At 40.5% G+C, this 27,646-nt stretch overlaps 1 protein-coding gene across 6 annotated transcripts in view; it reads left to right on the top strand.

Annotated features, from left to right (window-relative positions):
* The window catches only part of LOC140727954 (zinc finger CCCH domain-containing protein 13-like), a 119,145-nt gene that overhangs the window by 68,474 nt on the left and 23,025 nt on the right, over positions 1 to 27,646 (top strand). For 5 of the 6 annotated variants that reach the window (XR_012098975.1, XM_073045961.1, XM_073045964.1 and 2 more), the window contains 4 exons: positions 1,307 to 1,404; positions 2,699 to 3,700; positions 7,346 to 7,807; positions 21,020 to 21,172. Coding sequence is in view for 5 of the 6 variants with exons in the window: in XM_073045961.1 (XP_072902062.1) it covers positions 1,307 to 1,404; positions 2,699 to 3,700; positions 7,346 to 7,807; positions 21,020 to 21,172 (1,715 nt within the window). In the remaining variant the exon portion in view is untranslated. The remainder of the gene's footprint in view (positions 1 to 1,306; positions 1,405 to 2,698; positions 3,701 to 7,345; positions 7,808 to 21,019; positions 21,173 to 27,646) is intronic. The other variant, XM_073045963.1, reaches the window with a different exon arrangement.

Below are 27,646 nucleotides of genomic sequence, written 5' to 3' on the forward strand. Positions count from 1 at the left end.
CTCCACTCCATGCTTCACGTTTGAAGTCCAGTGACATGGATGTGTGCCAAAGGACATCCAAGAGCTGTGGACGAAGACCAACAAGGATAAGGGCTGGTAGACCCCATGTTAGCGGGTTCTGGGATTGGTTGTCCATTTTGACACCTTACTGAAATCCACATACACCACATCCACTGCTCTGCCTTCATAAATTTGTTTTGTCACCTCCTCGAGAAACTTAATTAGGCTTCTGAGGCATAATCTGCCAATCACAAAGCCAAGGTGATTATTCCTAATTCTCCAAGTACATAAATAATGGCCCTAAGAATCCTCTCCTGTTGTCCTGTCTTTTTTTTTACTTGGTAGCTCAGTGGAGGCCAAGAGGTTAAGTTGCTTTTAATTTCTATAGATTTTTTCTCTATTAATTTATATTAAACAATGTCACATCCATATATCAATGATACAATTAGAATATTATACAACATATTTTCTATATGGTGTAGATAACAAATATTCAAAGAGCATGTGATTTTTTCCAGCCTATTAAATTGTTAGGGTGCATATACAGTATGTGCCTGAGGCTCAGCATCCTTTTTAAAGATATTTTGTATACTCAAAATGTTACCTAGCCAAAAAGGCCAATCATAGACTGAGCTCTTCTCCAATTTGTTCTCATTCTTGGAGAAACTGGTTTTGTCCTGTCATAAATAATTTTTATTGACCACTGCTGATACATCATATCAAGATTAAAATAGATCTTTGTGCAGACATAATGAAGACGTAAGCATATGATTTGGTAAAAGCTGTTTCAAACATATAACTTGTATAAGTAAACCAGAATCGTTACCTTTAAAATTTATTGTGTAAAAGTAACAATTATATTCATGGGTTGGATAATGAAATCTGATGAGAGAATTGAGAATTGTCTTTAAATTTATCATGAACTACAGTGATTTATGACAACAATTTTTTTGTTTGCAAGAAAGGTTGTTCAAGATGAGTTTTGAATATAGTTTGAATAATATAAATGGATAATTCATTGATGCTCACTGTATACATTTATTCAAGTGTAATTTAACAAAAGTGTAACTCAAATAATGGATCTGTTTTTAAACTAAGTATTTTAACATTGTGCAACCAAAGCAAAAATAGTCCACTTAGCTAAAATGGATGAGAGATTGACAAAGTTTGGATCGATTTGGTCAATCTTAACTAATTTACATTTAGGCTACTAAGTGCTTCAGTGTTTTCATTCTGCTTAAGCAATTGGATTTTACATATTACTGTATACCCACAGGGTGAATGTTTCTGATTTTCTATTTGCTAGAAAACGGCCTTGGACAGAATGCAGCCTGAGCCCATTGGCAAAGCGAGCTCGTGATGAATCTCCTGATAGTGATACCTACAACAGTAGTGAAGAGAAAAGTAGGTCATAGCGAATATTCATTTAATAAAAGGAGTTTTAACAAGTGTTAGTTGCCTAATTGGCTTTCTTATTCCGCAAATTATAGTCTCCAAAAGATCTTTATCAGTACTACCTTTCAGTACTTGATATGCTTTAGAATGTTTTGTGACGAATCACAAGAGAACAGAAAGTTGCTCTTCCTGAAGCATTTATTATCCATGATAAATCACTGCAAATTACATACGTGATCAGAGTGTGCTGGAGTTTCAAATTAAGTGAAATTTGAAACTTAGTATTGACTTTATTCCTTCAAAATAAACAAGCCTTTGAGACAGGTAAAGGCTTGAAAAATTTGCAAATGGAGTCATACATCATGGAAATGGGCACTTTGGCCCAATAGGTCCACACTGACCATTAAGCACATGGACATCCAGTTGTATTCTCCCCATTTTCCCATTAAATCCTGCCAGATTGTACAGAATGTCTACATGTTGGGGCAATGTAGGTTGGCCAATTAACCTACCAATCTACATATCTTTGAGATGTGAAGGGAAAAATACACAGGTATATGGAGAATGTACAAACTCCATGCAGGCAGCTCTTGAGGTCAGGATTGAACCTTGGTCACTGGAGTTGTGCTACTGTATTGCTCCTAAGCTTCTTTCTATGGTCTAAGACTATGCTTCATATGATTCTCTTCCCTATCTGCTGTGCTTTGCTCTTCCTGAATTTTCTTCTCTTTTTTCCCTGTCAGCTAACATCTCCTTGAGGAGTTCTGTGCTATTTGCTTCAACTACATTTGTTTTCTAACTGTTCCCCAATAAAGATGTTTCTCCAGAATTTGCTATTGGGTTTATTAATGATGAAGCAGAGTAAATAAATAGTGATTCTGGAACTAAGTAATAGACATTGGATATGTTGGCTAGGAAATTGAGTGAATTAAACTGTGTTCGTGATATCTTCTGGATAAATCTGTATGAATGTTCCTCTTAGCTGTCAGTGTCTGATTGGAAAAGTATTGTTAATTTTTTCTAAAGGTTATTGTAAGCCATCTACCAGGGCTTTAGAGTGCTGCAACCCCATTCAAAGCACTAAAGTTATATAAAATATATAATTTAGTAAAGTACTCATCTCTTTCTATTGGTTCTATTGCCGTTGTGTTCTTTCAAATTTGTACAGCAAAAATAACTAAGTTGAAGAAATGCTGGTCCAAGATTCTATAGGAACAGTATGAAGTCCAGTGGGAATTGGTTGTATGGCTGTAGATTTTTTAACATCCTGTCTGCTTCTGACTGAGATGTATATTTCTTTCAGGTGAAAAGCACCGCTTGTTAAGTCAGGTCGTACGCCCACAAGATTGTCGAACACTCAGTCCGCCGCGTGTTATTGAAGATCGAACAAGCAGCTGGAAAGATGATGACAGGAAGTTGGACAAAAAGGAAAGTACAAGGAGGCGCGATGACCATACCATGAGAGAAAGAATAGCTTCAGGGGACAAACAAAGAGAGCATATAGCGGGGAGCGTCGAGAGTTCACGAAGCAGGGAATCTGATAGCACTGCACACCATACTGGTGATGATAGAGAAGGACTTGTTGGACTACATGAACATAGCAAGAAAAAAAGCAAAGCTCAGCGGAAGTCTCAAAAGAAGAACAAAAGAGATGATGATTGCGGGTCCAAAAAATACATTTCAGAGCCCTTAGTAGAGGAAGCAGTTTTGTCACCCAGGAAAGCTTCAAAGAAGAAAAATGTTGATAAAAAACGTAAACGCTCTAAAGGAGATTCAGATGCTTCCGATGAGGAAGTAGTCCCGCAAGCTAAAAGGTGGAAGGGTCCCAGGACTCCACCTGTAACCGTAAAGGAAGAATCTATTGAAGAAGTATCTGAGAAAAGTGCTGAAGGAAATACACAAGGAGGAGGAGATGTAGTTTTCAGTGACTGGTCAGATGGAGATGTGCCAGAACGTGAAGAAAGTATAATTTCTGACAAGAGCCTTGAAGATTCTCGAAGGAAAGGTCAGAGAACTGAAGTTGAAAAGTTAGAAGCCCCTACCGTGGCAGATAATCGTTCATGTAAAACTGATGAGCACAAACGGAGCAGCAGCCTTGGTAGCAATCGCAGTCGGACTTCAAGCCGTTTACGATCACCTTCAAATGAATCTACTCATCGCAGTGGAGATGATCAGAGTGGTGGAAGGAGACGACAGCATGGAACTTCAAGAGATGGGCAGAAGTACAGAAATATTGAGTCTTGTGAACGTAAATCCCGAATAGATCAACTCAAGCGTGGAGAGCCTAGCCGCAGCACTTCCTCAGGTTGTACGATTATCACTTTGACTTGATGTGCTAAGTGTAAACGGTAAAACATACCAACTAAAACATTATCGTTTTATGCCCAATATCACAACAAAGAGTGGGGGAAAATTACATAAGAATATAGGAGTAGGAGTTGGCTACTTGATTTCTGAAACTATTTAATATGATCATGATTGATTTGCCTCAGGCCTTAATTCCTCAATCTGTGCCAGTTCACCACACTCCTTAATTTCCTGACCTTTTAAAAATTATCTTCTTCCTCTTTAAATATCCCCAATGATCTAACTTACTCAGCCCTTCGAGGCCCAAAAATTCCTGAGTTTTATTGAGATACGTTCCAATGCATTTCAATTTTAAATGACTTCCCCTGATCTTATAACTACTGAATCTATTGAAAGAAAAGAAATCTACACAAAAGCAGAGATGGTTTGTCATTATTGCCAGGACCCAAAGTAAACCTGTATGATTAATAATGCATGAAGATATTAGAAAGAAGTGATTATATTATTCTGATAGTGATGTTAGTATTTTTTTCAAGCTATCAATAATACTGTTATACAGCAAAATCTCCCTTCCTTGCATTTCAGTTGTTCTTGATATTTTGCCAATATATTTTGTAAAGCTTCATTGAAGGTGCATTCCAATTTCCTTCTGGTTCATGTAAATTCAATCTGACATTTACACCAAAAAAGAGGAACTAAATGTTTTGGGTTGTTAGATTTTTCATTGTAATGGATATTTTACCTTCCTACATGGAATATGATGCATAGAATTTAAACTTATAGGCTGATGAGCCACACAGACCAGAAAGATAATCAGGTTTCATATCTAGTACTGATATCTAAACTCTATAAGAAGGTTAAACTTGACTTCAATACCCCAGCTGAAAATAATCAGTCTTATCCTGGCTGGAAGCTGGTATAGATACATATATCTCATTGGGTTTAAGATTTTCTCAGCCAAGCTACTAAGAAATTTGTAAATGTTGTGCTTAATCTTTTCTGTAGTGAAGATTTCATTCTTACAATCTGAACACATAACAAGTAGAAGTCCAGAGATGAAGGAGAATGAAAGAGAGACCCATGGCATAGGGATTTACATACAGTGCCTACAAAGATTCATCCCCATCCCCCTGGAAGTTTTCATGTTTTATTGCTTTACAACATTGAATCACAGTGGATTTAATATGGCTTTTTTTTTACCCTGATCAACAGAAAAAAAGATTCTTTTATATCAAAGTGAAAACAGATCTCTACAAAGTGATCTAAATTAATTACAAATGTAAAACCCAAAATAATTGATTGTATAAATGTTCACCCCCTGTAATATGACACACCAAATCATCACTGGGGCAGCCAATCGGTTGCAGAAGTCACATAATTAGTTAAATGGAGATCTGTGTGCAGTCAAGGTGTTTCAATTGATTGTAGTAAAAATATATCTATCTGGAAGGTCCAACTGCTGGTGAGTCAGTATCCTGGCAAAAACTACATCATGAAGACAAAAGCACACTCCAAGCAACTCTTCAAAAAGCCAAGGCTACACATGAAGGGCTTGAAAACAACAAAGTTAATGTCCTGGGGTAGCCAAGACAGAATCCAGACCTCAATCCAATTGAGAATTTGTGGCTGGACTTGAAAAGGGCTGTTCACTCACGATCCTTAAGCAGTCTGACAGAGTTTGAGCAGTTTTGTAAAGAAGAATGGGAAAATTGCAGTGCCCAGATGTGAAAAGCTGATAGAGACCTAACCACACAGACTCAATGCTGTAATTGCTGTCAAAGGTGCATCTACTAAATACTGACTTGAAGGGGGTTAGTAATTATGCAATTAATTCTTTTGTGTTTAACTATTGTAATAAATTTAGACCAATTTGTAGAAATTTGTTTTCACTCTCACACAAGAGTCTTTTCTGTTGATCAGTGTCAAAAAAACAAATTAAATTGGCTGCAATTCAACATTGTAAAACAATAAAATATAAAAACTTCCAAGGTGTTGAATACTGTATATAGGCACTGTATATAAGAGGTACCATCAGATTTTAATTAGTAGATATGTACCAGTGGCCACCAGCATTACCTGTTCATTGAGGTTTGACATAGAACCATAGTTTCAGTTTAAACAATCCAGCTGTTACATAGTTAGGACATGTAAGTGATTACTTAATTAGTGCTTCTGGACTATTTTCAAGGAAGCCTTTGCAATCCAGTATCAGACTTCCTTTGTCACTGTTAATATAGAAAGCTGATTGTTTACTTATGCACTGGCACCCTACATTGTGCTACTCCACAGAGCACTGATACATTGGCGCTCTTGATCCTCTAGTTCCAAGGCTTGTAGGAACGTACCTGCCAGTACTTTAAAAAAATGTCCACTCATAATGTGAGCTATTCTGTTGGGAACCTGCCCTCTGCTGACTCTTGCAGCAGAGAATCATCCATGATTTGTTGTAGAGGTGCTATCTGTGAGGAAGGGTGTTAAGCGTAAGACCTGAGATTACATTAGTTTTATTGTCACTTACACCAGGGTGCAGTGGAAGTCCTTGTTTGTATGAAACTCACAATAGTAAACAGTATGTATGGTAATAATAAATACAAGTGTAATATTAAACACAGCAATGAGTGAAAAATAGCAGAATAGTGCAACCTGAAAGAATGGATAAAGAAATTCTCAAGTGATAATAACAGTATAACTTAAAGGTATGAAAACATGTCAGTGCCATTGGGAAGGGAATAAGAGTTATGCCATGACTGGCATGCTGAGTGAAGGCCATTGCTGAAGACTAGCAGTAGTTGTTCCACATATTGATAGGCCACCTGGACCCTATGGGTGTCTCTCAACATGTGCTAATGAGAGGGACCATTAGATGTAAGTGGTCTGTCAATAATCTGAGCACTGCTGCCTGTCCACAATAATTATCTGCAGCCACTCTACCAGCCGGGGTACAATCCTGAGCTCAACCCTTAGCTCTGAGTTGCTGCACCACTTGCCCAGCCCAGCTTACATTAGCCTTCACAAGCACCCTCTACACACTGAGCCATGGATACTTCACCAATAGGAGACCACCAAAAAAAGGCAGAGGTTCATGCAACAGCTCTGTTAGTATTATACTGGGCCCTTATTCTTGTTTCTACGTAGTAGAGATAGTGTGGACTAGGTCCCTCTGGCCCTTCGAGGCACACTGCCCAGCAACCCCCCATTTAACCTTAGCCAAATCTCTGGCCAGTTTACAATGATAAGTTAACCTACTGGGAGAAATCCCGAACACTAAATGAGATCCCAGTGTGTTATCTGGAAGTTACAAAATATTTCAAATTATCAGAACAAGATATAACAGATCCCACCCACTGAATCTGAGAACGATCATACAGAAACATTTAGAAAGTCTTGTTCTGGTCAAACTTACTGTGATTAATTTTTATGTTTAAGGAACTACTTTCTCTGTTTTAATCTGTAACTTTATTTGGCATTGATTTATACCGCATCAGTAACTGGGGCTATCAAATAGGAAGACATGAGATGGTATCATAATGTCCCTGCTCATGGTAGCAGGCATCACACCTTTGTTATAGAATACATTTAAGGAAAAATAAACTTGTAGTCATTTTTGTTTTCCTGAACAGTGTAATCTTGCTATATTTTATAGATCGTCAAGATTCAAGGAGTCACAGTTCTAGAAGAAGCTCCCCTGATTTAGATCGACAAGAGCGTTCCAGGACTGGTTCTTTTGAGAGCAGGGAAAAGCTTCAGGATAGTGAACGGGACCGTGATCGAGAAAGACGGGAGAGAAGAGAATGGGAGCGGGATGGAGAACATCGGGACTGGGCTAAAAGCAGGCACAGAAATAGAGACCGACGAAGAGAGGTCACAAAGGAGAAAGAAAAGCCGTTGGCAGAAATGTCTGATAAAGATAAAGAACGAACTCAGGAACCTGCTTCCATGCTGGAACAAACCCGAGTAGAACTAAGACTGGGAAGGGAAACTGAGAAGCAACTTGACCAAACTGAAACTACAGCTGCAGTCACATGTGAAAGAGATGTAAAGGAGCCAGTGAAGGAATCAGAAAATGAAGAGCTTCATGCTGATGAACCTATTGATAGCATTGAAGGTACTGTTTAAAATGTAAAGATTAATCACAGAATATAAAATGTTTTAAAATCAATCCAAGGCCTCATTAGTTTGAGGTGCCTGCATGAAAGACATTATTGGGTGCAATATTCCATTATTGTTCCATGCACTTGCTAGTTCCTAGATATGCACTCAAAGGTTCTGAGAATGTAAGCTAAACCATTTTCTCTGGCAGAAGTTTAGTTAATCAGAGGACACAGATTTAAGGCAATTGACCAGAAATGGGTGAGAATTATTCTTTTATGTAAATGGGTTAAAGAAGCAGGTAATTTTAAAATTGAAAGAAAGGGAAAGGTTCAAAAGCATTATAGTCACCAGGGCAGTGATGCAGGGTGACTATAATGGAGTCACAGGGTGATAGTTTTGTGGGTCCTGATTATTTTTCACTCTAGTATTGCAAAGTAAGTAACCATAAGACATAGGAGCAAAATGAGGCTGTTTAGCCCATCAAGTCTGCTCCACCATTCCATCACGGCTGATCCCGGATCCCACTCAACCCGAGACACCTGCCTTCTTACCATATCCTGTGATGCCCTGACCGATCAGGAAATAATCAACTTCTGCTTTAAATACACACACACACTTGGCCTCCACTACAGTCTGTGGCAGAATATTCCAGAGATATACTACTCTCTGGCTAAAAAAATTCCTGCCCCTCAGTTTTGAGGCTGTGTCCTCTAGTTCCAGATAGCCCCACCATAGGAAACATCCTCTCCATATCCATCCTATCGAGTCCTTTCAACATTCAGTAGGTTTCAATGAGAACCTTCAAAATTCTTCTAAATTCCGGTGAGTACAGGCCAAAGCTACCAAATTCTTCTCATATGTTAACCCCTTCATTCCTAGAATAATCCTCATGAACCTCCTCTGAACTCTCTCCAATGACAACACATCCGTTCTGAGATAATGGGGCCCAGAACTGTTGATAGTACTCCAAGTGCAGCCTGACTAGCGTCTTATAACATAGCGATGAGGTTTCACGCAGGTTGGTGACACTTGTTTAAAAGGAGAGCTTCATGGGCATTCAGACATTCCAGAGGCCCAATCAGCGGCGAGAGCAGATCACAGCAAATTAAAGTACAGAAGGGACAAGCGGAGCGGCCATTGTTGGGAGCAGGCTCGCGGTGAGAGTAGGAGTACCAGGCTTCGGCTAAAGGAGGCTTCAGCTCGGAAGAGGCGTTGGCTCTGGGTAAACTTCTGTTAAAGTTCCTTTTTTCTCTCTCTCTTTTGCTGTTGTGTATTCTTCATGCCGGATGTTGGAGTTGGATGTGGGAGACCCAGAGTCTCCCAGGGAACCTCATCTGTGTGCTGCATCCAGACGGTGTTAGGGATCTGGAGCAGCAGCTGGATGACCTTCAGCTTGTATAGGAGAATGAGGAGGTAATTGATCAGAGTCACAGGGAAGTAGTTACCCCGAAGTTGCAGGAGGCGAGTAGCTGGGTCACTGTCAGGAGAAATGGAAAAGTGAATAGGCAGTTAGCGCAGAGCACCTCTGTGACCATTCCTCTCAATAATAAGAATACAGTTTTGGATATTGCTGCGGGGGACGGGGGGGGGGGGGACGGGACCTCTCAGGGGAATGCCACGGAGACCAGGTTACTGGCACCGAGCATGGATCCATGGTGCAGAAGGTGAAGAGGGGAGTGGTAGTGATTAGGGAACTCAATAGTCAGAGGAACAGACAGGAGATTCTGTGGATGTGAATAGGATACTAGAATGGTAAGTTGCCTACCAGCTGCCAGGGTTAGGGACATCTCAGATCACATCCACGGCATTTTAGAGGGGGAGGGAGAGCAGCCAGATGTCTTGGTACATATTGGTACCAATGACATAAGAAAGAAAAGAAATGAGGTCCTGGAGAGAATTTAGAGAGCTAGGCAGAAAGCTGAGGAGCAGGGCCTCCAGAATAGTAATTTCTGGATTGCTACCTGTGCCGCATGCTAGTGAGGGTAGAAACAAGATGACTTGGCAGATAAATGCGTGGCTGAGAAGCTGGTGCAAGGAGCAGGGCTTTGGCTTCTTGGATCATTGGGAACTCTTCTGGTGGAGGTATGGCCTGTACAAATGGGAGGGGTTGCACCTGAACCCGAAGGGCCAATATTCTCATGAGCAGGTTTGTTAGAGCTGTTGGGGAGGGTTTAAACTAATTTAGTGTGGGGGGGGCAGGAACCAGAATGAAGGGACTCAGGATAGGACGGATGGTTAAAAAAAAAAGGCATGGATAGCGTGCAGTTAGGCCATCAGGAAGGGCAGGCAGATGATGGGACAAAATTGCAGCCAGCAAGGTGAGTATCAGTGCATTAGAGATGCAGAATCAAAAAGGGTAGCATACTGCAGTACTCAGTGTTATATCTCAATGCACATAATATAAGAAATAAGATGGATGATCTTGTTGCAATATTACAGATTGTCAGGTGTGATGTTATGGCCATCACTGAATCATGGCTGAAAGGATGGTTGTAGTTGGGAGCTGAATGTCCAAAGTTACACGTTGTATTGGAGGGATAGGAAGGTAGGCAGAGGGGGAGGTGTGGTTCTAACGGTAAAGAATAGCATCAAATCAATAGAAAGATGTTAAATCCTTGTGGGTTGAGTTAAGAAACTGCAAGGGTAAAAGGACCCTGGTGGCAATTACATACAGGCCTCCAAACAGTGGCTGGGAGGTGGACCACAGATTTCAACAGGAAATAGAAAGGGCATGTCAAAAGGGCAATGTTATGATAGTCATGGGAGATTTTAACATCCAGGTTGATAGGGAAAATCAGGTTGGTAATAAATCACGAGAGTGAGTTTGGCCATTCCAAAACATAAATTTTGTTCTTTTTAAACCATCTGGTGTTAATTTACTGTTGGGTTTCAGATCATTGTCTTGTTGCATTATCCAACTTCTATTAAACTTCAGGTAACTGATGGCTACCCTGACATTCTCCTGTAAAATGTCTTGATATAATTTTGAATTCATTGTTCTATCAACGATTGCAGGCTGTTCAGGCCCTGAGGCAGCAAAGCAGCCCCAAACTATTATGCTCCTTCCATCATGCTTCGTAGTTGGGATGACCTTTTGACGTTGGTGTGCAGTGCCCTTTTGCCCCCAAACGTAACAATGTGCATTTCTGCCAAGAGGTTCAACTTTTGTCTCATCTGTCCACAGAACGTTGTCCCAGAAGCATTGGGATCATCCAGGTAGTCTTTTGCAAATTTGAGACATGTAGCATTTTTGTTTTGAGAGCAGTAGTTTCCTCCAAGGTGTCCTTCCATGAACACTATCCTTGTTCTGTGTTTTTCTTAAAGTTGACACATGAACAGAGACTTTAGTAAGATCTAGCGATTTCTTCAGGTCTTTTTTTTTTTAATTTTTTTTATTAGTTTTTCAAAACATTTTACAAAATTAAAAACCCCAAATCCCAGTGGGGAGCATTAATACCGTGCAAGATTACGCATACAATAACAATATGCTACAAACGAAGAGAATTTAACAAAAAAGCACCTAAATTAAAGACAAGTGAGCTTAGTGTCCTCCCCAAGCCCCACAACACAAGAAAAAAACAACAACAACTCCAGACCAACCACCACACAATATAGAGAGTATAAGTCAGGACAGTCAAACTCCCAGACTGTGAATACACTTAGTAACAGAGGCTAATGATGCCTACTACCAGAAAAAAAAGGGAGCTGAAAGCAAGGGACCGAAAAGAAGAAAAAAAAAGAAAGAAAAAAAAACCCTAGTCAAGAGGAAGGTTATGAAAGTACTTGATAAAAGGTCCCCAGACCTTATGGAACTTTAGATCCGAATTAAGAACTGAATAATGAATTTTTTCGAGGTCCAAGCAGGCCATAATGTCGTTAAGCCATTGTGCATGTGTGGGCGGGGCAACATCTCTCCATCTGAGGAGGATCAAGCGTCTCGCCAGGAGAGAGGCAAAGGATAGTATTCGGCATTTGGTCGGACCCAGACATAAATCTGGCTCGCCCCAAAAACCGAACAGAGCAATTAAGGGGTTAGGTTCTAGGTGCTGATTCAAAATACCCGATAATGTAGTGAAGACATCTTTCCAGAATTTCTCCAAGCTAGGACAGAACCAGTACATGTGGATGAGAGAGGCCACACCCCTCTTGCATTTATCACAGAGCGGACTAATGCCAGGGTAGAATCGAGATAGTTTAGATTTAGACATATGGGCTCTGTGAACAATCTTAAACTGTAAGAGGCAATGGCGAGCACAAAGGGAGGTTGAGTTGACCGATTTGAGAACTGAGTCCCAGCTCTCCTCAGATAAGAAGATATTTAAATTTCTTCAGGTCTTTTACTGTTACCCTTGAGTTCCTTCAGCTCCTTCAGCATTGCACATTGTGCTCTTGATGTGATCTTTGCAGGACCCCACTCCTAGGGAGAGTAGCAACAGTACTGAATTTCCTCCATTTGTAGACAGTTTCTCTTACTGTGGACTGATGAACACTCAGGTTTTTAGAAATGCTTTTGTAGCCTTTTCCAGCTCCATGAATCTCTAGAATTCTTCTAAGGTCATCTGAAAGTTATTTTGATCAAGGCATGGTGCACATGAACAGATCTCGAGAAGAGCAAGCTCTGTCAGTAACCTGACTTTGTGTGTCTTATTGATAGGTCAGGGCACCTCTACAACCCACATCTCCAATTTCATCTCATTGATTGGAACACCTGATCCCAAATAACTTTTGTAGAAGGCATTACCCCAGAGGTTCATATACCTTTTTGAACCTAGGCTGTGATTGTTTAAATGGTGTACTCAGTATTGACAAGAAGAAGTACAGTGGTTTTTTGTATTATTAGCTTAGGCAGATTGTGTTTGTCTATTATTGTGACCTAAATGAAGTTCAGACCACATTTTATGAGTAATTTATGTAGAAAACCAGGTAACTGCAAAGAGTTCACAAACTTTATCTTGCAATAGGTGTCTCAGGTATAGAGCAAATATGCAGCCTTCTTGATAACAAATGAGCTACAGTTGGCATTTAAGTGAAATCCATCTTATTTTAATATAAAAATATCCTAGATCCTTTGTCTTTCCTCTTTCTATATAATTCTCCATCTGTTGTGAATAATTTTTTCTCGGGCTTCAAGCCAGGTACAAGTATTAATTATAATTGATGTTTCGATGATGAACTCTGCCATATTATTCAGGGACGATGCCTGAGCATGTCTAGTCAGTTGGTGTTTATACTCATGTATTCCGTTCCTCCTGATTGGTTAGTCCTCATCCAATCAGGTTTCCATTCTAGCACTTTGTTTACAATCGAATTCCAGTCATTACTTGGGGCAAGGCCTTTGTCTTTGTTAAAATTCTTTTCCTCTAGTTATATTTCAATGGCTTCCTTTACCAGGCGGTTCCAAAAGCCATTGGTGCGACACAGTAGTTTAGTGCCATCAAAGTCAATCCTATGGCCATTGTGAGTGTGGAGTTCTGCTACCACCGATTTCTCTGGGTAACCTAAACGGATGCTCCTCCTGTGCTCTTTGATGCGCATTTCCAGTGTGTGTCCTGTCTGGTCAATATACACTGCTCCGCATTCGCCATCGTTTTGTCAAGTTTGTCATTGAAACATCGGTTATAATCGATACCTCTATCCAGCTTGAAGCCTGAGAAGAGTTTTCTCGACGTACAGTATATGCTGGAAAAGCACTAGATCCTTCTCCACCTGTTATGTTTCTCAGTCTCCCATTATATTTAATTGCATTATGAGAAACGTGACATCTTTATGTAAATATGGTTAGACGGTTTGACATAGAATTGTAATTTTAACTCTTTATATTTTGAATTTAATATTGTTTCTAGTTAGCAATATTTGCAGCAATGATGAAACAAGGTTGTTTTTTTTCTCTTCTTCCCTTCTTTATATCTGCTCAACTAAGATAGTAGAGGTGCCAGGCAAGATAGTGAATGCTCCTTCTGCAGGATGTGGGAAGGCAGGGAGACCTCCAGTGTCCAGTGATAGCTACAACTGCGAGAAGTGCATCTGGCTGCAGCTTCTAATAATACAAGTTAAGGAGTTGGAGCTGGAACTGGATGAACTCTGGATTCTTCAGGAGGCTGAGGGGGTGGTAGATAGAACATATAGAGAGACAGTTACACCTGTGGTGCAGGACACAGGAAACTGGGTGATAGGAAGGACAAAGGGGCTAAGGAGCCAGTGGCAGTGTACCCCTGTGGCCATCTCCTGCAACAACAGGTACATCACTGTGGATACTATCGGTGGAGGGGGGGTGGTGACCTAACATAGAAAACTCATAGTGGACTCGGTCTCTGGCACTGAGTCAACCTCTGTGACTCAGAAGGGAAGGGGGAAAAGATGCACGCTGTGGTGATAGGGGGTTCATTAGTTAGGGGAGTGGACAGGAGTTCAGTGGGTAGGAACGAGATTCCCAGGTGGTATGTTGCCTCCTGGATGCCAGGGTCCGGGATATCTCAGATTGAGTCCTCATCCTTCTTAAGTGGGAGGATGAACAGTCAGAGGTCATGGTCCAATGACATGGGTAGGATGAGTGACAAGGTTCTGCATAGGGAGTTAGGTGCTAAGTTAAAGGGCAGGACCTCCAGGGTTGTCGTCTCAGGATTGCTGCCTGGGCCATGTGCTGGTGAGGCCAGAAATAGGAAGACTATACGGTTTAATATGTGACTAAGGAGTTGGTGTAGGAGGGAGGGCATAAGATTTTTGGATCATCGGACTCCATTCCAGGGAAAGTGCGACCTATACAGAAGGGATGGTTTGCACCTGAACTAGAGGGGGACTATTATCCGAGCGGGAAGGTCTGTTAATGCTGCACGGTGGGTTTAAACTAGTGTTTCCGGGCGATAGGAACAAGAGTGCCAGAACAGTTAGTGGAGAGGTTGTGGAGGCAGATGTTGAAAAGTCTTCAGAGTTAGAAATCAAAAGGTTGAGCATGGTGTGACTACTGTCCTGAGCTGTATTTATTTCAATGCAAGATCAAAGGAAAGGTGGATAATAATGCTGAAGATGAGGTATCTGGTTTACAAGCAGAGGCAATGTGCAGTGAGTAGAGCTGTTGATAGGGCAAAATTGTAATCAACAGGATGAATTGCAACATAAAAGGTGGACAAAATAGAAAAGAGTGAATACAGGACTGAAGGTGTTATATTTGAATGCACACAGTATATGGAATAAGATAGATTAACTTGCAGCACAGTTGCAGATTGGCAGGTATGTTGTAAGCATCACTGAATCATGGCCTAAAGAAGATTTAAAAAGAGCTTAATGTCCAAGGATACACATTGTATAGAAAGAACAGGCAGATGCGGCGGCGTTGCTCTGTTATTAAAAAAAATCAAATTAAATCATTAGAAAGAGGTGACATGGGGTCAAAAGGTGTTGAATCATTGTGGATAGAGCTAAGAACTGCAAGGGTAAAAAGATTCTGATGAGAGTTGTATGCAGACCCCAAAAAAGTAGAAAGGATGTGGCCTACAAATTACAGCAAGAGATAGAAAATGCATTCCAAAAGGCAATATTACAATAATCATAGGGACTTCAGTATGCTGGTAGATTGAAAAATCAGGTTGGTGCTGGATTCCAGGAAGGGGATTTCCTAGAGTGCCTATGAGATGGCTTTGTAGAGCAGTTTGTGATTGAGCCCACTAGGGGATCAGCTATTCTCAATTGGGTGTTGTGCAATGAACCAGAATTGATTAGAGAGCTTGAGGTAAAAGATCCCTTAGGGAAAAGTGAAACTAAAGTCAGAAATATCGGTATTACAGTGGAGTAAAGGGAATTGAATTGAATTGACTTCATTACTTACATCTTTCATATACATGAGTAAAAATCTTTACGTTACGTCTCCGTCTAAATGTGTAATGTGCAATTTATAATTATTTATAATAAATAGTATGTACAGCAGGTCAGTCAATAGAAATACAATTGTATCAGCATAAATTAATCAGTCTGGTGGCCTGGTGGAAGAAGCTGTCCCGGAGCTTGTTGGTCCTGGCTTTTATGCTGCGGTACCGTTTCCCAGATGATAGCAGCTGGAACAGTTTGTGGTTGGGGTGACTCGGGTCCCCAATGATCCTTTGGGCCCTTTCTACATACCTGTCTTTGTAAATGTCCTGAATAGTGGGAAGTTCACATCTACAGATGTGCTGGGTTGTCTGTACCACTCTGCAGTGTCCTGCGATTGAGGGAATTACAGTTCCCATACCAGGCAGTGATGTAGCCAGTCAGGATGCTCTCAGTTGTGCCCCTGTAAAATGTTCTTAGGATTTGGTGGCCCATATCAAACTTCTTCAACCGTCTGAGGTGAAAGACACTGTACAAACCAGTATGTACAGACCACGTGAGATCCTCTGATGTATATGGCAAGGAACTTAAAGCTGTTCACCTTCTCAACCCCAGATCCATTGATGTCAATAGGGATTAGCCTGTCTCCATTCCTCCTGTAGTCCACAACCAGTTCCTTTGTTTTTGTGACATTGAGGGAGAGGTTGTTTTCTTGATACCACTGTGTCAGGGTGATGACTTCTCTGTAGTCTGCCTCATTATTAGCTGAGATGTGTAGTATCATCAGCAAATTTAATTAGCAGATTGGAGCTGTGGGTGGCAACACAGTCATGGGTATACAGAGAGTAAAGGAGAGGCTTAGGACACAGCCCTGAGGGGCACCTGTGTTGAGGGTCAGAGGGGCAGAGGTGAGGGAGCCCACTCTTACCACCTGCCAGCGATCTGACAGGAAGTCCAGGATCCAGCTACATAAGGCAGGGTGAATGCCGAGGTCTCTGAGCTTCGTGTCGAACCTGAAGGGAATTATGGTATTGAATGCTGAACTGTAGTTGAAGGACAGCATTCTCACAGAAGCATCCTCCTTCTCCAGATGTGTAAGGACAGAATGTAGAGCAGTGGCTAATGTGTCATCTGTCGGTCGGTTGTGTTGGTAGGTGAATTGTAGGGTGTCCAGTGTGGGTGGTAGCATTCTACAGATGTAGTCCTTGACCAGCCTGTCAAAACATTTGCTTATGTTTGAAGTGAGCGCAATAGGATGCCAGTCATTCAGACATGTTACCTTGGTCTTTTTAGGTACAGGAACAATGGTGGATGTTTTGAAACAGGAGGGCACTCTACACTGAGAGAGGGAGAGATTAAAAATGTCTAAATTACAGAGGCATGAGAGAGGAGTTGGCCAGAATTGATTGGAGAAGAACACTGACAGGGATGATGGCAGAGCAGCTATGTCTGGAATTTCTGAAAGCAATCTGGAAGGCACAGGATAATATATATATCCCAAAGGGGAAGAAGTATTCTAAAGGAAAGATAACACAGCAGTAGCTAACAAGAGAAGTCAAAGCCAACATAAAAGTCAAAGGGAGGGCATACAATAGAGCAAAAACTAGTGGGAAGTTAGAGGATTTTGAAGCTTTTAAAAACCAACAGAAGGAAACAAAAAAAATCATTAAGGAGGTAAAGATGGAATACACAAGTAAGCTAGCCAATAATATTAAAGATGACACCAAAAGTTTCTTCATTTACATAAGTTTAAAAGAGAGGTGAGAGTAAATATTGGACCACTGGAAAATGATGCCGGAGAAGTGCCACACATGAGGCTGCTTAACAGGCTATGGGCCCATGACATTACAGGAAAGATTCTAGCATGGATAAAGCTGTGGCTAGTTGGCAGGTGACAAAGAGTGGGAATAAAGGGAGCCTTTTCTGGTTGGTTGCTGGTGGCTAGTAGTGTTCCACAGGGGTCTATGTTGGGAATGATTCTTTTTACATTGTACATCAGTGATTTGGATTATGGAATTGATAACTTTGTTGCAAATGGCCTGCAGATGATCGAAAGGAGGGGCTGGAGTTTTGAGGAATAAGAAGGACTTGGATGAGGAGAATGGACAAAGAAATGGCAGATGGAATACAGTGTCAGAAGGTGTATGGTCATGCACTTCAGTAGAAGAAGTGGAAGGATTGACTGTTTTCTAAAAGGAGAGAAAATACTAAAACTGAGGTGGGAAGGGACTTAGGAGTCCTTGTGCAGGAATCCCTAAAGATTAATTTGCAAGTTGAGTCGATGGTGAGGAAGGCAAATGTAATGTCAGTATTCATTTCAAGAGAACTAGGATATAAAAGTAAGGATGTAATGTTGAGACTTTATAAAGCACTGGTGAGGCCTCACTTGGAGTATTGTGAACGGTTTTATGTCCCTTATCTCAAGAAGGATGTGCTGAAGCTGGAGAAGGTTCAAAGGAGGTTCACAAAAATGATTCCAGGATTGAATGGCTTGTCATACAAAGAGTGATTGATGGCTCTGGGCCTGTATCCACTAGAATTCAGAAGAATGAGGTGTGACCTCATTCATAACTATTGAATGGTGAAAGGCCTTGATATGAGTGGATTTGGAGAGTTTGAGGAGAGTCTAACACCAGAGAACACAGCCTCAGAATAGACGGGTGTCCTTTTAGAACAAGATGAAGAATTTCTTTAGCCAAATAGTGGTGATTCTGTGGAATTCTTTGCCACAGGCAGTTGTGGAGGCCAAGTCTTTATGTATATTTAAAGCAGAAGTTGAAGGATTCTTGATGGGATACAGGGAGAAGGTAGGAAACTGGGACTGAGAGGGAAATTGGATCAGCTATGATTAAATGGCGGAACAGACTTGATGGGCCAAATAGCCTGGTTCTGTTCCTACATCTTATTGTCTTATGGTAATTTTTCAGTAGTAAAGGAGTTAGGATATATAAAACTTATGTGCCATCACTGATTGGAAGTGTAATTATAATGCAACAAATTCATGCTTTTGCTATTATAAATGTAGGATAAGGATTCTTATTTTAAAAATTGACAGGAGTACTCTATACATGACCTTTGGGTTCTAGAGTATTAATGTTGAGCATGTTGATTTTGTAGTTGCAGCGGTCCCTGGCCCTGAAAGTGAGGGAGTACCGTATTTTAAAATAGAAGTGCCTCTTGACAAGTTGAATTGCTAATGCCAGCAAGACGTGTGTCACATTCCCAATGTAAGCAGTTTTTTAGACAAAAAAATAAATTTACTTTGAAAAACCTATTTTAAAAAGCAGAGAAGCAAACTACAACACTTCCTCGAAATAAAAGTCCCCCCAAAAAACTTCAATTAACATTAGACTTTGTGCGTTCTCAGGACATACTGCAAACTTTACAAATATTTGAAACATTATCATTATTGACCTCGTAAATCTCATTTGGGACAAGGGATATGGTTGGCATAACATTCTTCAGTCTCTTACTAGAGATTCTTACCTGCTTCAAAAGGGTGACAATATACCAGTGCCCAAGAAGAACAAGGTGAGTTACTTCAATGACTGTTGCTCAGTTGCACTCATGTCCATTGTGATGTAGTGCTTTGAGAGTTGGTCATGGCCAGAATCAACTCCTGCCTAAGCAAGGGCTTGGACCCACTGCAATTTGCCGATCGCTACAATAGTTCTTCAGCAGATGCAATCTCAGTGGTTCTCCACTCAGCCATGGATCACCTGGACAATAGCAATACCTATGTCAGGCTGCTGTTTATTGATTACAGTTCAACATTCAACACCGTCATACTGTCAGTACTAATCAACAAGCACCAAAACCTGGGCCTTTGTACCTCCCTCTGCAACTGGATTCTTGACCTTCTCACCAGCGCAGTTCAGAAATACTATCTCCTCCTTTAACACTGACATAGCTCAAGGATGCATGCTTAGCACATTGCTCTACTCTCTCTACACCCCCGACTGTGGCTAGGCACAGCTTAAACGGCATCTATAAATTTGTCGACAAAACAACTATTGTTGGCAGAATTAGATGGTAACAAGGAGGTGTACAGGAGTGAGCTAATTCAGCTGATTGGGTGGTATCGAAACAACAATCTTGCATTCAATGTCAGTAAGATGAAGGAATTGATTGTGAAATTCAGGAAGGGGAAGTCGAGGGAACATACATCAGTCCTCAGTGAAGGATCAGCAGTGGAAAAGGTGAACATTTTCAAGTTCCTGTGCATCAACATCTCTTAAGATCTATCCTGTGCCCAACATATTCATGAAATTGCAAAGAAGGTGTGACAATGACTATATTTTATTAGGAGTATGAGGAGATTTGGTGTGTCACCAAAAGACTGTCTCAAATTTCTACACACGTACTGTGGAGAGTATTCTAACTGAGTGCATCACTGTCTGATACTGTCTGCCATTTCACAGGATCAGGAAAAGCTGCAGAAAGTTGCAGGCTCAGCCAGTCCATCAGGCACACTTGCCTTTCTATCATCGAGCATCATACGGCGATGCCTCGTAAAGGCAGCGTGTTTAAGAACAGCTTCTTCCCTACTGCTATCTGATTTCTGAATGGACAATTTATACCACCTCATTTTTTTTTTCTTTTTTGCCCTCTTTTTGCACTACTTATTTAATTTAATATATTCAAATATATCTCTTATAGTAATTTATAGCTTTTTTATTGTTGCAATGTACTGCTGCCGCAAAACAACATTTTTCACAACATATGCTAATGATATTGAACTTAATTATGATTCTGACAATGTAGTATTAAGGGATGTTAGAGTATTATTAACATGTTTTGCAATAGCTTTGAATGGAACTAGTGAGACCCATGAACTGGTTAACAAGGGGGCTTGTTCCCAGTGTTGTTTGTTCACATGAGAGAGTGTGTCAGTTTTCTTTCCTTTTCTTCAAAGTAGTACCAAAGTTTGAGGTGTAATTCCAGAGTTATATCCTATTTTTCTTTTCAGGGGCGCATACTGAAAGACTTCAGCTGTATCACAGCTCCAATGACCCAGATGCATCTGTGTGGAGTTTGCTTGTGGGATTCTACAGGGCTTTTCACTTTTCCTCCCACATGCCAAATGTGTGCTGTTGTACACCCCTAGTGGTGAACATACCAAACAGGAGGTGGCTGGTAAAATGATCAAAGTGGAATTGATGGGCATTTGAGAGAGAGATGGGAGGGAATGTGCAGTTAAAGCTAGGAATCATCATGAATGTGCCACTGGCTGCCAATGAACTCTGCAGCTATCAGTCAAGGATTATCACTAATAGTACTGTACTGTGCTTTAAGAAGCAACACACTCAAACAAAACGATTGATTTTATTTAGTGTATGTACGTGGCATCAGAGTGATGAATGAATGTAAAAAGTCCGATTAATTTTTTCATAAATTCAACCAGAATCCTATATTTTTGCGTCAGCAGGTGAGCAAGATGGGAAAGTAGATGATGCACAGTCATCATTGTCAGGAGCTTGTGAAGAATATGAACCAATTAGTGATGATGAGCTGGATGAAATTCTAGCTGATGATGCAGGAAAAAGAGAGGAGAACCAGGATGAAGAGAAAATATCAGGTAACCTGACTAAAACACCTACATATTTTCCATAAAATATGTTTTATATTGTATCTTTAGTGATTTTCAATTATTTATAACATTGCCTGGTTAAGAAATGAGAATATTCACAATGTCTAAATTGCAACCGACAAAAGCTGCCTAAAATGCAAAACCAAATTTTCATTCTTAGCTGTTTTATAAATTATTTTAGTTGTTAAAGAATCTTACCATTTACTACATGAAATTATACTGCCTTAGGCACTGTCCCTTTTAAAGTGGCCACTTTATTAGATACACCTTGTTAATGGGAATATCTAATCAGTGATAGCCACTCAGTGCATAAAAGCACGGTGAAATGATCAAGAGGTTCATTTGTTCAGACCAAACATCAGAATGGGGAAGAAATGTAATCTCAGTTACTTTAACCGTGAAATGATTGTTGGTGTCAGATGGGGTGGTTTGAGAATCACAGAAACTGCTCCCACAAGTTTCACACACAAGTCTAGAGTTTACAGAGAATGGTGAGAAAAACCCAAAACCTACAGTGAGTGGCAGTTCTGTGGTGAAAATGCCTTGTTAATGAGGGAGGCCAGAGAATGGCCAGACTGGTTCAAGCTAGCAGGAAGGCACAGTAATTCAGATAACCATGTGTTACAACAGTGGCATACAGCAGAGCATCTCTGAATGCACAACTCATTGAACCGTGTGGATGGGTTACAGCAGCAAAAGACCACCAACCTACACTCATTGGCTTCTTGAAGGTATCTAATAAAGTGGCCACTGAGTAGAGATCTCATCACCACAGGCTTAATACCATAAATCCATACTGTTCTCAGGAACTCTCTGTAGTTTCTTTTCATTTTTAACTTGTGCTTCATCAATACTGGATTATGTCAAGAAAAATTCTTCAATTAGCAGTGACACTATTCACATTTAATTGTCATTTTCGTAATTAGTCAGCCTTTGCACAAATGCTCCACTTTAAGGCTCCTGGCATTGGCTAAATAACTGGAGTCAAGCATGGTAGAAATGCAGACCAACTTTCATGGTATGGGTATGTGAAAATATCTTCATACTCTTGCATATGAAATTCCTTTAAGTGCATTTTGAATGAAATCTATTTGAGGAATGAGAAAATATTTCTCAATATTTACAATATTTTTGTAAGATTTTGAATTGTTAGATTTAACTTATTGGTTAGTGAGCAGCCAGAAAATAAATATTGTTTAAGTATTTTTAAATATTGTTTAAGTATTTTTAACTATTACCAGATAATTGTGCACACCATATGAATTATACATCTTCATCTGGGGAGCAGAATTCAAGATCTCGGTAAAGTCATGTCCTGATCTGTGCACCATTTTCTGATGTTTATTGGACTTCTTTTTTGTGTGAGCTCTCTCACCTTTCTTTTAAGTGCTTCTGTGTTTCTCTGGCTACCTTATCCTTGTTTATGGGGCTTTTATTTGGTGAATGTGTTGTACAGCACAAGTGCCTTAATTTCCCAATCTGTGATTGCAGTTAGTCAATGATCTTACAGTTATTCAATGAAAGTCCATCACTTTTTGAATTCAAATCCATCTGAAGGTTTGAACTGATAGAAGACATCAATCATGCAATTACTGGACCAAAGGCATATTTAAATTGTAAATATTTGCATTTAAAAATCTCAGGAAATGTCAAGCAACTTATCTTACAGGCCAACTGAATCCACTCCAGGTCTGTCTGCAAGCTGTCACTTACCTTCCAGCCCAGGTGACTCCACTCCAGGACTCCGAGAACTGACCTTGGAAGCATGGTCAGAAGGGTGGGCTGCAAATGAGACTGAAATAGTATGAGTTAATGCCTCCCCCCTCATCAGCACACTACTAGCTAATGACAGGGCCATTGAGAACAAAGCTGATGAACTAAGAGCGAGACTGGCCTACCACAGAGAACTGAGAGATTGCTGTCTGCTATTTCTCAGTAAAATGTAGCTTACTCCTGATTCACCTGACAATGCCATAAAACCTGAGGGCCTATCAGTTCACCGGATGGACCATGTGACATCCTCAGGCAAAGTTAGAGGTGGAGGGGTCTGCTTCCTAATCAGTACATGTGGTGCTCAGACATGGTCCAGGCAAGTTTCTAGTTACCCAGCTTGGAATATGTATCAGTGAAATGTTGCCCTACTAACAGCCACGAGAATTCACTTCAGCTATCCTGACAGCAGTCTACATTCCACCCAGGCGGACAAGAAGTGTGCACTTAATGAATTCTGTGGTCAATAGCCTTGAAACAGGATATCCTGGGGCCCTATCATTTCTAGTAATTTCCACCAGGCTAACTTCAAGAGCGTTTTAGCAAAGTACTACCAGCATCTCCTGTCCCACTAGGGCCCAAACACCCTTGATGCACGACCATCAAAGATGTTGTCTGAACCACCCCACCCACACCCTGGCAGATCAGAACTCCAGGCTGTGCTCCTTCTTCCTGCATGCAACAGAAGTTGAAATGTGAGGATCCAATACAAAAGGTTGTTCAGTACTAGTCTGAAAAAATAGTTGAGCTTCTGTGTGACTGCGGCAGTGTCCTTAAATCCTGTGCAGATCATTTGGCAGGGGTATTTGCTGACATTGTTAACTTCTCCCTACTTCAATCTCAGGCTCCCACCTGCTTTAAGACTAATATTTATGTACCAAAAAAAAGGTTGCGTGCCTTTAGGACTACAGCCCAGTGGCTCTGACATCCACCATCATGAAGTGCTTCGAGAAGCTGGTCATGGCATGCATTATAGCCACGACCTACTGCAATATGTCTATTGCCAAAACAGATCTACAGCAGACACTATCTCTCTTGGCCCTACGCTCATGTATGAAGCTTCTGAACAGTAAAGAAGCTTATCTTGTTTATTAACCTTAACACCTTCAATACTATAATTTTGATCTGACTCCTAGACCTGGGACTCAACTCATTCCTCTACATCTGACCAACAGACTGCAACTGGTAAGATAGACAGCAATATCTCTGCCACAATTATCCACATCACTGATACCCCACAAGTATGCATCATCAGCCCTTACTCTACTCCCTAAACACACGTGAATGCATGGTCAGATTTTGCTCAAACTCCATCTACAAGTTTGCAAATGATGCCACTGTAGTGCACCATTTCTCAAATGACGATGAGTCACTACAGGAAGGAAATGCAGACATAGTGACGTGGCATCATGACAAAATCTTTCCCTCAACGTTAGCAAAACAAACGAGCTGGTCATTAACTTCAGAAAGTGGGTGGTGCATATACTCCTGTTTACATCAGTACTACTGAGGTTGAGAAGGTTGAGAGCTTCAGGCTCCTTGAAGTGAACGTCACCAATAGTCTGTCCTTGTCCAATCACATTGACGCCACGGCCAAGAAAGCTCACCAGTACTAGTAGTTCTTCAAGAGGCTAAAGAAATTTAGCATGACCTTTTTAACCCTCACCAATTTTTATTGTTGCTGAACCGTAGAAAGCATCTTATCTAGATGCTTCATGTGTTGGTATGGGAGCTGCTCTGCCCATGAGCTTAAGAAACTACAGGAACACATCCTGGAATCTAGTTTCCCTCCATGGACCTCTGTCTACACTTCTCAGTAGAGCAGCCTGCATAATCATAACCACCCAACCAGACAATCTCTCTTCTCCACCCCTCCCCTCCCACTGGGCAGAAGATTCAAAAAGCCTGAATACAAATACCACTTGGCTCAAGGTCAGCTACTATCCCACTTATTAAACTGTTTCCTTGTATAATAAGATGGACTCATGTCCTCACAATCTACATCGTTATGACCTTGCACTGCGTTGTCTGGCTGCACTGTACTTTCACTGTAACTGTAACACTTTATTCTGCACTCTGTTATAGTTTATCTTGTACTACCTCAGTGCACAGTTGGAATGAATTGATTCTTATGATCTGTTGCAAGACAAATTTTTCACTACTTCAGTATATGTGACAATAATTAGCCCATTTAATTTTTTAATTTACCAAGATGTCAGAACTGTGATATTCAGAGGAGCATAATTTTTAATTGATCATTCCTTGACAGAGGGCTTGGACCTACTGAATTTCCTTTTGCTTTTTTAGCAGAATATTATAAATTTATGTTTGCCTAATTTCCTTGCTAAATAATTTATTCAATTGTAGTGAGGGAAGTAAAATCACCTGTGAGCCAGTATGAAATAGCATATCCAACGTTGATTGCAAGGACTACATGGATAAATAGATTTGGATCTTTATGAGGTTGCCTTTTTTCATACTTGGCTCCAATTCAGTCATACCCCAGAGCCAGAAAAGCTTTCATGTCAATTATTTTGTTTGATGCATACTATCTGTTATATTTAAATTGAATATAGCCTTTTCTGGTGCATGCAATATAGTGTGCTGGTCCACACAAGCCAGTAGATTGAAGGCTCACCTTTATTTCAAAAGAAGGTTAATCATGTATTCCAGAGGTCTGTGGAGTCTTGGTCCCTGACTGCATTCAAAGGCAACACTAATAAATTTCTAGATATTAGGTGAATCAAAGGCAAAGATATGAGGCAAGTATAGGAAAATGTTCGGCTGTGATCTTGTTGAATGATGAAACACACTACCTCTATATTTTTATGTTTATTTAGGTACAAATCTACATACTCATAAGCAGAATAAACATTGATTACACTCTGCATATACTGCTTTCCTCTTTCAGGATAAGGTAGTAAATTGGATTAGACATCGACTTTGTGGGAGAGGCCAGTGAGTGGTAGTAGATGGTTGCCTCACTGACTGGAGGTCTGTGATTAGAGGTGTGCTGCAGGAATTGGTGATGCATGCTTTGTTGGTTGTCATCTTTATCAATGATCTGGATGATAATGTGGTCAACTGGATCAGCAAATTTGTGGATGACACCAGGCTTGGGGGTGTAGTGAATAGCAAGGAAGGGTACCATGGTTTACAGGGGGATCAGCATGAGCTGGAAAAATGGCAGATGGAATATAATGCAGACAAGTGTGAGATTGAAAGAGAACGAAGATAATTTACAAGGATGTTGCCAGGTCTGGAGACCTGAGTTATAAGGAAAGATTGAATAGATTAGGACTGTATTCCTTAGAGTGAAGTAGATTGAAAGGAGGTTTGATAGAAGTATACAAAATTATGAGGGGTATAGATCGGGTTAATGAAAACAGACTTCTCCAATGAGTTTGTGTAGGACTGCGACCAGAGGTCATGGATTAAGGGTGAAAGGTGAAAAGTTTAAGGGGAACATGAGGGGAAACTTCTTCACTCAGAGGGTCATGGGAGTGTGGAATGAGCTGCCAGCACAAGTGGTGCATGCGAGCTTGATTTCAGTGTTTAAAAGAAGTTTGGAAGATAAGGGTACGGAGGGCTATGGTCCTGTTGCAGGTCGATGGGAATTGGCTGTTCAAGCAGTTGGGCTGAAGGGCCTGTTTCTGAGCTGCACTTCTCTATGACTTATAAAAGTCAAAAAGCTTGTGTAAATGTAGCCTTGAGAGTAATGCTGTAACATCACCAGCAGTCCAGTTTCAATTTCACCACCATTATCAGTAGTTTGTACATTCTCTCCATGACTGTGTGGCTTTTCTCCTTGAGCTCCAGTTTTCTCCCACATTCCATAGACGTATGGGTTAGTAGGTGCAGGCTCGTTGGGCCTGTTACCATTCTGTATCTCTAAGTTAAATTTAAAAAAGGTTCAGATTTCTGCACTTGGAAAGATGGTTCCCAAGCAACATTAGATGACTTGTTCCTACCCATCTTTAATTCTTACGTAGATGGCATGTACAGTTTTACTGACAGGTGGCAGTGTTGTACGTATGGCTAAGAATCTAAGGAAACCATACACTATTATTTCCATCCATTCCTTCTCAGAGTACTCATAATCTCAATCAGACGTTCTGTCTCTGAGCTTAGATCATAAACAAATAATAGCTAAATTAGTTTTTTGCTTAATTTGCCCTAAATTCTGACTGATCATTTTCTATCCAACATGCTTTCAAGAATCCGAACAATCTAATCTTTTACAATATTGCCATCGCTCTCAAATAATAAACTTCCATGATACACATATTAAAACGGTATTACATATTCATCTCTTTTTGATCAATTTGCTCAAATATTCTAAGCCAGTGTGTGTCTGCAGTTTCTACATGTACTCTTTGCAATAATCATTCATCTATTAAATTATACATGTCTCTAATGATTAGCTAACCTCAACAAAGGCAGAATTTTGAGTTTAACTGTGGGCCTGATATACTGTGGTAAATAGATGAAGATAGGGTCAGCTATTCATGACTCTGTAAGTCCAATGGGTTAGGGTCAGATTGCCCTCTAAACCCACACTCACATTGTGAGTTTACCATTTACAACAGGTCTAGAGAAGGAGTCCATCAATGGCAGTGAAAATCAGCCAGGTGTACGACAAAACTCTGACATTGAATATCCCTATTTAACTACTGGTTTCATGGTCCTTGT

Source organism: Hemitrygon akajei, chromosome 5 (assembly GCF_048418815.1).
Source record: "Hemitrygon akajei chromosome 5, sHemAka1.3, whole genome shotgun sequence".
In the NCBI taxonomy this organism is placed as follows: Eukaryota; Metazoa; Chordata; class Chondrichthyes; order Myliobatiformes; family Dasyatidae; genus Hemitrygon; species Hemitrygon akajei.